Here is a 12,175-nt window from a genome sequence, read left to right as displayed (position 1 = left end):
CACACAGTTTGTATTTTTATTTTGTTTGACCAAATGAATTACCAAGAAACCTCACGCATTTTATATATACACAGGCGTCATCATAACCACCACGACTACGAAATCAACGTATCAACACAACACAGCAAACCAAGCCTACGTCATTTCTGCCCACATAGACGCGGCTATTCTGAAAGCGCCCGCTAACACAACTCGTCCACGTGTATTTATACATCCAGACCATTGCGTGGGACCTCCTTTGCCAGTGGCGGTCTTGAACCTCTCCTCCCGACCCCCTTTTGAGCCTCGCCTCCCGGCCAATCGCTTTTCGAGGCGTCTCTGCACCGATGGGAGACCCTTGGGCTACTTCCTCACTTCAGGTGATCTGTCCCTTGTCTTGGTCATCACATCCAAACCACTTCACAAAAACTCCTTCCCGGCAGCCACCCCGACCACGTCGACCTTCGCGGCCTTCGCTCTGTAACATTCGCCACCTTGCCCATCACCCGACCTTGACCTCTGTGACCCTTGTGACCACGGCAACATCCATGGCCGTGGCTTCCGTGACCTTCCCCCCACCCTGTCACCCTAAACTTGACCTTTGTGACCATTGCGACCATTGCAACATCCATGGCCGTGGCTTCCGTGACCTTCCCCCCACCCTGTCACCCTAAACTTGACCTTCGTGACCATTGTGACCATTGTTACCATTGTAACATCCATGGCCGTGGCTTCCGTGACCTTGCCAATGACCTCTGTGACCTCCACGACCTCCGTGACCTTACCCCCCCCCACCCCCCTCACCCCCCCGCCCCCCCGCCCCAGCCACCCACGCTAAACTTGACCTTCGTGACCGTTGCGACCTCCGCGCCCTCTGCGGTCCGTGGCCCCGACGACCACCACGTGGGCGTACTCGACGCGCTCAGAGTCGCCGCCGAGGGCGCCGCGGCCGCCTCCGCCGCGTCCCGGCTGAGGGGTCGGGCCCTGGCCCCGGCGGTTCAGCGCCCACTGGTCGAGCGCCGCGTAAGCGACGTCACCGCCGACGTCACCGCCGCCGACGTCACCGCCGCCGACGTCACCGCCGCCGCCGCCGCTGCCGTCGTCCCGCAGGGAGGCGTAGATCACGTGGGAGGGGTCGCGGGAGCCCGGGCCGAGGTGACCGCGGGAGGATTGAGCGGCGCGGGAGGGGTTGAGGGCCCGGTCGTCGAGCGACGCGTAGGTCACCGCCTCCCCGTCCGAGTGGTCCCGCGCCTGAAACGACGGACGGCGAGATGCAAAGCTGAACGCGCTTCGGCGATTGTGACGGCGATGATCATGGTGATTTTTTTTTTGACTTAAAGCTTTCGTGACTGCAGTAATTCATATTCTTAGTTTTTTCGGTAAAGTTATGGTCGAAACGTCGTGAGAAATTTTTATTGTTTTATATATATTTTGTTATTTTGTTGTTTCTCTTCAACGTGACTTTACCGAAAAAACTAAGAATATGATCATGGTGATGTTCGCAATCGGCCTTGGAAATGAGAGGCCCAGACCGGCCAGTTTGAGCGCAGATAACAACGCCTTAAAATGTGAACAGTACCGGTACAATTCAAATCCCAATACCCTTTGATTATAATGATCCTTATGACTGTAATAATATTAATAGTCTATGCATTGTACAGTGCTGCGTAGGGCACCACCCTCCTCCTCCAACCTCCGAGGGGTGGTCGCGCACCTGAAACGACGGACAGCGTGGGTGCGATCCTAAGTAAAATTTTATCATAATAAGCGCGGGCACTGTTTTTGAAACTAATTGGCCCACAGCAGGGGCTACGGCAGCCTCCTGCGTGGCCTCGTCTCTGCTGCCACCAGTGTTAGGGCAGAGCACATCACCTAAACATGAACAGTACAAGGACAATGCAACCCTAAACATCCTTCACTTACAATCGTTCTAATCATGGTGATAAATAAAATAATACTGGTAGGAAACGTAGTGGACTGGAAGCCCAACCGGGATTAATTCACAGGAGGCAGGGGATTAATTGTTGTGTATGTCTGTGGATGTCTGTGGATGTCTGTGGATGTCTGTGGATGTCTGTGGATGTCTGTCCACGTGGGTGGGGTGGGGCTGGGTGGAGAAGGGAGGGAGGGGCTGGGTGGGGGGTGGGAGGGGTGGTGGGTGGAGGGGTTGGGGGTGGGAGGGGTGGGGCTGGGTGGGGAGGGGCTGGTCACCCCGTGGTGCCCTTATAAAACTCAACGTTTAACCTACTCACGCCGGCTTGTGCCCGCCCTCACAGTCCGGAATATTTGTGGAACACACCACGTGGTGGTGCCGCCGTTGTTGACCCTGGCCATTGACCGAGCAACCCAACGTGCCTACCAGCTCCCTCTGCAGGAATGTGTTGATAATAATGTAGGGGCATTGCCCTGGAAACTGATTGGCCCACAGCAGGGGCTACGGCAGCCTCCTGCGAGGCCTCGTCTCTGCTGCCACCGGTGTAAGGGCAGAGCACATCACCTAAACATGAACAGTACAAGGACAATGCAACCCTAAACATCCTTCAATCACAATCGTTCTAATCATGGTGATAAATAATAATAATAATAATGTAGTGGCATTGCCCTGGAAAGTGATTGGCCCACGCCAGAGGCTACGGCAGCCTCCTCCGTCCCAACGGAACCCTTGAGCTGATCTCAGCCCCCGCACTCTTTACCGCTTGTGGTGTCTTGCAGGAGGCGAGCGGCTGCTGTGGTCGCGGCGGGCGTGGCGGTGACGATATCCTCCGAGCTGCAGGACGAATACAAATTGCAATCGATGACGACGACGACAACAACAACAGCAACATCATCATCGTCGTTGTCGTTGATGTTGTTTATCACAATGAGGGAGATTCATAAAGCGCAGTCGTTCTTCGGGGAACAACGCGGCTCTGTGATCGACTGAGAGGCGCAGAATGAAAGCGGCGATGTCCAGCGTCAAGCAACTCAAATGAGCTCGTGGAGTTACTGACGGCCGAGATGTTAACTGCATCGCCTGCGATACAGGAGGTTCGTGGGTTCGATCCCGGACCCTAACAAACACTGTGGCTAGGAGATGTTAACTACCTCGCCTGGGATACAGGAGGTTCGTGGGTTCGATTCCGGACCCTAACAAACACTATGGCTAGGAGATGTTAACTACCTCGCCTGGGATACAGGAGGTTCGTGGGTTCGATTCCGGACCCTAACAAACACTATGGCTAGGAGATGTTAACTACCTCGCCTGGGATACAGGAGGTTCGAGGGTTCGATCCCGGACCATAACAATCACGATGGCTAGGAGATGTAAACTACATCGCTTGGTATGCAGGAGGTTCGTGGGTTCGATCCCGGACCCTAACAAATATTATGGCTAGGAGATGTTAACTACATCGCCTGGGATACAGAAGGTTCGTGGGTTCGATCCCGGACCATAACCATCACGATGGCTAGGATATGTTAACTACCTCGCGTGGTACAAAGGAAATAAATGAGTTTAGTTTTAGTATGGGTCTTGATGAGTATGTGTCTCTGTGAGTCTCCATGAGTATGGATCTCTGTGGGTTTCTATGAGCCTGCCTCTTTGTGCGCCTCTATGATTCTGGGCCTCTATGAGTCTCCATGTGTCTGGGTCTCTGTGGGTCTCAATGAGTCTGGGTCTCCGTTGGTCTCTATGAGTCTGGGACCCTGTGGGTCTCTATGAGTCTGGGTCTCTATTGCCGGGTCCGCGTCTTAACAAAGAACCACACAGCTCAGTAGGAGGGGGCCTTGCACCTGGATTATAAAAATCAAAATGAGATCGCACGGCCGTGGGTTATCGTGGAAAAACATCGTGGAAAGTTTGGTACGTCACGTCCCCTCCCTCGCTGACCAGTGACCACGGGAGTTCGTGTGTTGGGTAGTGTGTGTGTAGTGTGTGTGTAGTGTGTGTGTAGTGTGTGTGTGTAGTGTGTGTGTGTAGTGTGTGTGTAGTGTGTGTGTGTAGTGTGTGTGTGTAGTGTGTGTAGTGTGTGCATAGTGTGTGTGTAGTGTGTGTGTAGTGTGTGTGTATTCTGTGTGTGTAGTGTGTGTGTGTAGTGTGTGTGTAGTGTGTGTAGTGTAGTGTGTGTGTAGTGTGTGTGTAGTGTGTGCGTAGTGTGTGTGTAGTGTGTGTGTAGTGTGTGTAGTGTGTGTGTAGTGTGTGTAGTGTAGTGTGTGTGTAGTGTGTGTGTAGTGTGTGTAGTGTGTGTGTAGTGTGTGTGTATAGTGTGTGTAGTGTAGTGTGTGTGTAGTGTGTGTGTAGTGTGTGCAAAGTGTGTGTGTAGTGTAGTGTGTGTGTAGTGTGTTTGTTTAGTGTGTGTGTAGTGTGTGTGTTGTGGGTGTGTGTCGTGTGTGTGTGTAGTGTGTGTAGTGTAGTGTGTGTAGTGTGTGTGTAGTGTGTGTGTGTCGTGTGTGTTTAGTGTGTGTAGTGCAGTGTGTGTAGTGTGTAGTGTAGTGTGTGTAGTCTGTGTGTAGTGTGTGTATTGTGTGTGTAGTGTAGTGTGTGTGTAGTGTGTTTGTAGTGTGTGTGTAGTGTGTGTGTAGTGTGTGTGTCGTGTGTGTAGTGTGTGTGTGTCGTGTGTGTAGTGTGTGTGTAGTGTGTGTGTAGTGTGTGTGTGTAGTGTGTGTGTTTTATGTGTGTAGTGTGTGTATTGTGTGTAGTGTATGTATTGTGCAGTGTATGTGTGTAGTGTGTGTATAGTGTGTGTGTCGTGTGTGTAGTGTGTGTGTGTCGTGTGTGTAGTGTGTGTGTGTAGTGTGTGTGTGTAGTGTGTGTGTAGTGTGTGTGTAGTGTTTGTGTTTTATGTGTGTAGTGTGTGTATTGTGTGTAGTGTATGTATTATGCAATGTATGTTTGAAACCAGGAAAAGCACCGGGCAGAAATGATCTCCCAAGCGAAATGCTGAGAGAGAGTGGTGTTTGTGCACAGACTGCCCTAAATGACATGGATGGTTCCACAGGAAGTGGAAGGATGCCCTGGGGGTCCCCCTCTTTAAGAAGGGGGCAGCAACAGACTGTAAGGACATCTCACTCCTCAGTGTGCCGGGAAAGGTCCTGGCATAGATAATTCAACATCGCCTTGCTAGGCACGCTGAGGAGAGGCTTGCAAAGCCTCAATGTGGTGTCAGGCCAGGCCTTGTACATATGCCATATTATCTGTCCGTCTGCTACAGCAGAGTTGTGGGAAATGCCAATAGGACCTACATCTCTGCTTTATTGACCTGGTCAAGGCCTATGAAACCATCAGTAGGCCTGGCCTGTGGGATTTTCTTCATGCTTTTGGAGTCCCTGACTCTCTGCTCACGATCATTAGGGACCTTTTTAATGGCAGGCAGGCACTGTTTAAAACACAATGGCCGTGAGTCGGAGCCATTCCTTGTTTAACTTGGTGTGCGACAGGGGTGTCCTCTGGCTCCAACATTATTTAACATCTTTGTCGACCATATAGTTCGAGAAGCCTTCCATGGCTGTACTGGAGGAATCTCCATCTGGTAGAGGTGTAATGGGAGGCTCATTTATGCCTGGGTGCGTTCAAGGGATTCTTCCGTTTTGGTAAACCATGTTATGTATACTGATGATCTGATGATTGCTGCTCAGTCAGAGGAGCAGTTGGAGGCGCTGCTGTTAGCCCCATCAAAATTGGGCACCTGCATGGGAATTTTGTGCCATCAAACACTCCACTCCATCTACTCCCTATTGGTGAGGGTGCGGTTGTGATGAAAGTGGAGCGTTTTCAATACCTGAGCAGTTTGCTTACGACCAGCTCCGGTTTTAATTCAGTGGAGCGGCATTATCTTTTAATTGGCTGCATAATGCTGTGTGGAAGCTACCTGGTCTATCGCTCCACACGACGCTTCAGGTCTTCTCGGCCAGATTCATACCCTCCATTCTCTACGCTTGCAAAACTTGAACCCCCCTAATGGAACATCATTAGGGGAGGTCCACGTTTTGCAAGCTGGTCTGCCTACGATCCATCCTGGGTTTAACCAGGCTAGATAGTGGTAGAAGCCCGCATATTCTATAAAAATCTGGACAAAGTCCCATCGATGAGCTCCTCCGGCAGGCAAGGCTGCGTTGGCTGGCTCATGTAGCCCGCATGCCCAGCCACTGCATGCCTAAACAGCTTTCGTTTGGCCAGATAGAGCGGGCTAAACGGGAGCGAATGGGCAAGAGAAGAGATGGAGTGACGTGGTACAAGAGGATGCAGAGCTTAGTGGTGCAAGCGGTGTCAAGATCGGCCTCTGTAGTGGAGGAGGCTCGTGAAGGACGCTACTGGGCAGTTGGAGGCTGTCGCCCTAAAACCACAACGGAGGGCGGAGGAGCGACGCTCAGAACAACGAGTGGAGCTACAGGTGGATTAAACACGTCAAGTTGGCACGGTAGGGGCCCAGGTGGTGCATCAGCCACTCGTCTCACTTAGTCAACACATGGCACCTGGGTTTCTCCCGTGACCTCCTGTCAGCGGGCCTTCGACACTTCACGTGGCCTCAACGTGCACATAGCCTGGCACAAGCGCCGTGATGATGCCCCTGCCACTTAGTGGCGAATGGCAATTGTTGCTCTTGTTATCGAGCAATATTGTGTGAAAGTGTGTTGTGCATGGTGTTTGTGGTGTATATGTGTGTAGTGTGTTTGTGTGTAGTATCTGCGAAGCGTAGGTGTGGTTGTGTGGTGTGTGTAGGTGTGGTTGTGTATATTGTGTGTGTAGTTGGAGTGGTAGTGTAGCGGTTAGCGCTACGCTGCTACTCGCTACGAACATAACTTGCCCCTACCGCCTGTTACAGGCGACAGGGGGGGGGGAATCTTCGCGTTTGTACAATCATAACTCCTCACCTTTTTTGTGGTGGTAAATGATGAGGCACGCCATCGCGATGAGCATCAGGATGATCACAACAGGGGACCAGTAGATGTAGTGAGGAGGAGGCGAGCCATCACCTCCTATGAATGCAAACAACGCAATAATAATAATAATCACAGTTTAAGAATAGGTCTCATCCTGGCAATAGAAAAGAGGAGTGGTGTTAAGATGTTCAAACATCAAACATAAATCTTTTGCAAGGAATCGTGTCACTGCATTAACCACACGAGGTACTTGTGGTGAATATGTAAACAAAATACAACGCTCTGATGATCTATGATGCACCAGCGGGAAGTACCCAGCGATGCCCTTGGGGAAAAATATATTTAAAAACTTATCTTTAAAACATCACATTCACATACAAAAGTACTAGTTACTAGTAGGAAAAACATAACACATACATACACAAGTACTAGTTACTAGTAGTTATACTAGTTATACTAGTTACTAGTAGTAAAAACAACATTTACCTACACAAGTACTAGTTACTAGTAGTAAAAACATAACATATATACACAAGTACTAGTTACTAGTAGTTGTGCTAGTTATACTAGTTACTAGTAGTACAGACATAACATATACATAAACAAATACTGAGTTCTTGTGAAAGCCCGGCGTGCCGTTTTTCTATCCATTTTTCCGTCAATAAAATTATAAGAGGCTTGCAGAAGCCCAAAAAGTTATAGAAAGTTAGGGGGTGAATAGTTGATCTAAAAGGTTTCCAAAAATTGGCGAACCACTACTCCTCAAAAAAGATGTTTACCCCCACGTTGGCATATACACCTACACACGCTACATACAATAGAGTGAGTAGTATCTAGTGATGATAATAGGTTTTCTCCTTTTTTCTGGCAACAAAACAGGTGTTGAGATATATTCTTGGTTCTTTCGGTAAAGTCACGTAGAAGGGAAACAATAAAATATTTTATTGTTTCCCTTCTACGTGGTGACTTTACCGAAATAACCAAGAACATGAATCCCTGCAGTCACGAAAGCTTTCAATCCAAATTTAGGTGTTGAGATGTTGAACTGAAACCTTTTACGAGGAATCATGTCTGCATTAACCACAGATACTTGTGGTCAGAATGCCACCAAAAACACACTCTGATAATCTGATGCATTGTCTTTGAAACTGATTGGTCCACACCAGATAAATATTTCTTTTGAGCCTCGTCTCAAAACGGTGTTAGACCAGAGGACACCAAAAGGCGTTTATGGACTAGGCTCAAAAGAAAGCTGTTTCTGGTGTGGAACCGACCGGGTCAGTGTTCGGAGTTGGCCCATAGGGCAGTTGCCGCGGCTGCAGGTTCGTCCGCTGTTATCGGTACGATACAGGGGATAACAATTAGGATGCTCGTCGATAACCGGTGCGTCCGCGACCATTATTCCCGAATTAATTCGTAACACATTGCCCCGAAAGCCTCGTACCCTGCGCCCTTGCCGGGGTTCCGTGCTTTGCCGCAAACGGCGGCTCATTGGGCGTCAGTGGACAGATAATGGCAGAAGTCTGCATTGGAGATATCAAATTGACGGGACCAAGTCCCTGTTTCGACGTCACTTGCCGTTCCACGCTTGCTTGGGACTGTTTTCCTGGGGAAGATGCCCCTGGAAATTTTAATAGATCAGGGATGTGTCGAGTTGCCATCGGGCCACCAGTTGGCCCTTTTTTTTTACCTTCGCCCACTCGATTGCATACGGCCTATGCTACAGTACAAGCAGTTACGAGCAAAACCGTAACAGTTCCTCCCGGGGCACAAATGCTAGCGCCCTTAGGGTTGCGGAAGCCACTTGACCAGGATGCGACTGCGGGGGGAATCCTACGAGGACCTTCAAACGAAGCTGCTTGTGGGTTGACGCTAGTGGGGGCCCAGCCTCTGGTGTCCAATGACTAGGGACCGTCCATTCAGGTCCTCAATGCAGGGTTGGAGACACGTCGGTCATACAGTCGGGTACAGTGCTAGCCAACGCGTCGCCCGCGCTTTGCGAGGGGAACATCCTTGGTGGAGTGGGGGCTGCATCGGTTATGGAGCTGCGGCGGCATTCCGATGGACGCGCTCTGCTCCGCAAAACCAAGAATTGTCCAAGACTCAGAGGAAGAAGCTTTTGTGGGAATTCTCCGACATGTTTATCAAGGGCAAATTCGACATCGGCCGCACTACCCTTTTGAGTCACCACATCGATACGGGCAGTGCCGCCCCCATCCGCCGGATTCCCTAACGGCTGAGCCCCAAAAAAGAAGGACCACGTAAGGCTGGCAGTTGATGAGATGTTGACCGCCGATATTATCTCGCCGTCCAATAGTCCATGGGGGGGGCCCGGATCGTTCTTGTTAAGAAGCAGGACAGTAGTTTGTGCTTTTCTGCGTCGACTTCTGCAAACATAATCAATTGTATGTGGCTGACACGCACACCCTCCCACGAATGGATGATTCCCTGGATGCTCTGGCATGGGCACATTATTTTTCAACTCTTGACATCCTATCGGGATTTTTGCAATTGCCTCTGAATGAGTCTTCCAAGCCCAAGACCGCCTTTCACACACCACAAGGCTTATTTTAATTTAATCGGCTCCCGATGGGTCTTCAGTCTGCTCCAGCTACGTTCCAGCAGCTGATGGAACTGGTTCTAGCTAGCCTCCAGTCGGATTCGTGTTTTATATATCTTGATGATGTTATTGTTTTTAGCCATACGTTTAAGCAACATCCGGAATGGTTACGCGCAGTCTTTCCTAAAGTGCCTCCAGGTGGAGGACACTTCCCTGTTGAGACTGCAACGCGGTCTCAAGGGTGCGAAAGGGGGAGAAGATCGATGGGGGATGGTCTCTGTTACCCTCAAAGGTGGGTCGCTGATGCGCTGGGATGGGGGGTTACGCCATCGCAACATTGTCGTGCCCACTGCCTTGCGGGATAAAATAATTTGGGCAGTGCACGAGCGACTGCTGCACCTGGGTGTGCACAAGACGCTGGCCGCACTCAAACTCGACTTCTTCTGGCCAGGGTATGGCAGAGGATGTCGCTAACGTGTTGAAGGGGTGCGTGCAGTGCGCTTGGCGGGAACCACAATCTAAACCTTGTTGTCCACCTTTGCTATCCATTCGGGTCTCCCGTATAAATGAGCTGGTCACGCTTGATGTCCTCGGCCCATTTTCAACCACTCCCCGTGGGAATAAGTATTTACTCGTGGGCGTAGAATATTTTTTTCACGATAGCCGATGGCCTGGTCGCTTCCCAACCAGTCAGGGGTGGCTATCACTGAGGCATTCCTCGACGGTTATGTGCTGGACAAGGGGGCCACGGAGCATCTCCTGACCGATCATGGTAAGACTTTTTCTTCTAAATTGTTACGGGAAGTGTGTGATTTGTTGGGAATAAAAAAAAAGTATGAACGCTGCCCTATCAACCCCCGATGGACGGGATGGTGGAAATATTGCACAGGACATCCATTTTAAGCCATCAGGTCCGCGAGTCCCAGCTTGACTGGGCTTGCATGTCCACAGCGTCCTTGCTGCCTATAGAATTGCCCGGATACTCGCCATTTTATTTCACGTACGGGAGGGAACACGATCCCTCCAATTAATGTCCAATCGCAAACCGGGCCGAACAGTGCTAAGTGAAACATTTCGGAGCCCATGCACCTTGCCCTTCAGCGACTTTCGGAAGCACGCGAGGAAACGTGGGAACATTCTAATTCACGCAAAAACGGCAAATGAGCGGCTGAGGGGTCTCCTCCTTTCAGAACATAATTGGGCTCCAATTGAGAGGTACCAGTGGGCATGTTGCCCAAATTGTATAAACCTTGGAGGGGGCCTCCGTGTGTTCATCTTCGCTGGGGTCGAGGAAGTTGGTTCATTCACCAATCACACCTCAAACCTTTCATTGCGCCGGTGTGAATTAATCTCATATCCAGTACGCAAGGGCCGAGTGTCGGGTGTGTCGGGCGAGCTGGGGCATGGGATCTTACAATGGTCACAGGGGTCACAGAGGTCAAGGTCGGGTGATGGGCAAGGTGGCGAATGTTACAGAGCGAAGGCCACGAAGGTTCACGTGGTTGGGTTGGCTGCCAGGAAGGAGTTTGGAAGTAATTTGGATGTGATGACCAAGACAACGGACAGATCACCTGAAGTGAGGAAGTATCCCAAGGATCTCCCATCGGTGCAGAGACGCCTCGAAAAGCGATTGGTCGAGAGGCAAGGCTCAAAAGGGGGTCGGGAGGACAGGTTCAAAACCGCACAAAAAGGCTGAGAAGCGGAGGTTCGAATGGTCGCGGTCTCCATACCGGGCGCCGCTGCCGTCACCGTCACGACGTCGCTCCTCTCCGTCGTCGTATTTGCCCCTCCCACGGTGTTGGAGACCTCACAGGCGACTCTGTCCCCGTGCCGAGCGTCGTGCAGGGTCCACGTCTCCGTGTGGACCCCGGCCGCTGTGAGGTTCTCCCCCGAGCTCGCGACCCCCCTGAGCCACGAGTAGAAGATGGGAGGGGAGCCCTGGTGCACGAGGCAGCGCAGACGCAGGGAGCCTCCTGCCACGTGCACCACGGGGTCACGTGGGGAGACCTCGGGCTTGGACACGGCAACTGGGACAACACGGACACAGAGAGAGACGTGGAGATTACTAAGTGTTGTAGTGTAGTGTATAGTGTAGTGTAGTAGTGTAGTGTATAGTGTAGTGTATAGTGTAGTATATAGTGTAGTGTATAGTGTAGTGTATAGTAGTGTATAGTATAGTGTAGTGTATAGTGTAGTGTATAGTGTAGTGTATAGTGTAGTGTATAGTGTAGTGTATAGTTTAATGTATAGTAGTGTATAGTAGTGTAGTGTATAGTGTAGTGTATAGTGTAGTGTATAGTGTATAGTAGTGTAGTGTATAGTGTAGTGTATAGTGTAGTGTATAGTGTATAGTAGTGTAGTGTATAATGTAGTGTGTAGTGTAGTGTATAGTGTAGTGTATAGTTTAATGTATACTGTAGTGTATAGTGTAGTGTACAGTAGTGTAGTGTATAGTATAGTGTATAGTAGTATAGTGTAGTGTATAGTCGTGTATAGTGTAGTGTATAGTGTAGTGTGTAGTGTAGTCTATAGTGTAGTGTATAGTCTTGTATAGTGTAGTGTATAGTAATGTAGTGTATAGTGTAAGGTATAGTAGTGTACAGTGCAGTGTATAGTGTAGTGAATAGTGTAATGTAAAGTGTAGTGTATAGTGTAAGGCATAGTAGTGTACAGTGTAGTGTATATTGTAGTGTACAGTAGTGCATAATGTAGTGCATCGTGTAGTGTATAATATTGTAATGTATTGTGTAATATAAAGTGTAATACATAGTGTTATAT

General features: G+C 50.0%; 1 protein-coding gene across 1 annotated transcript in view; it reads right to left on the bottom strand.

The window, feature by feature from the left end:
* Positions 1-10,543: 10,543 nt before the first annotated feature.
* Positions 10,544-12,175, bottom strand: part of LOC142906996 (uncharacterized) — a 46,345-nt gene continuing 44,713 nt past the window's right edge. The window contains exon 4 of the mRNA XM_076055890.1: positions 10,544-11,424. Coding sequence (XP_075912005.1) covers positions 10,892-11,424 — 533 coding nt within the window. The 3' untranslated portion in view covers positions 10,544-10,891. The remainder of the gene's footprint in view (positions 11,425-12,175) is intronic.

Source organism: Petromyzon marinus, chromosome 73 (assembly GCF_048934315.1).
Source record: "Petromyzon marinus isolate PM22_M1 ecotype Great Lakes invasive population chromosome 73, UKy_Petmar_22M1.pri1.0, whole genome shotgun sequence".
NCBI classification, from domain to species: Eukaryota; Metazoa; Chordata; class Hyperoartia; order Petromyzontiformes; family Petromyzontidae; genus Petromyzon; species Petromyzon marinus.
This window is presented reverse-complemented; position numbering and strand designations above follow the sequence as displayed.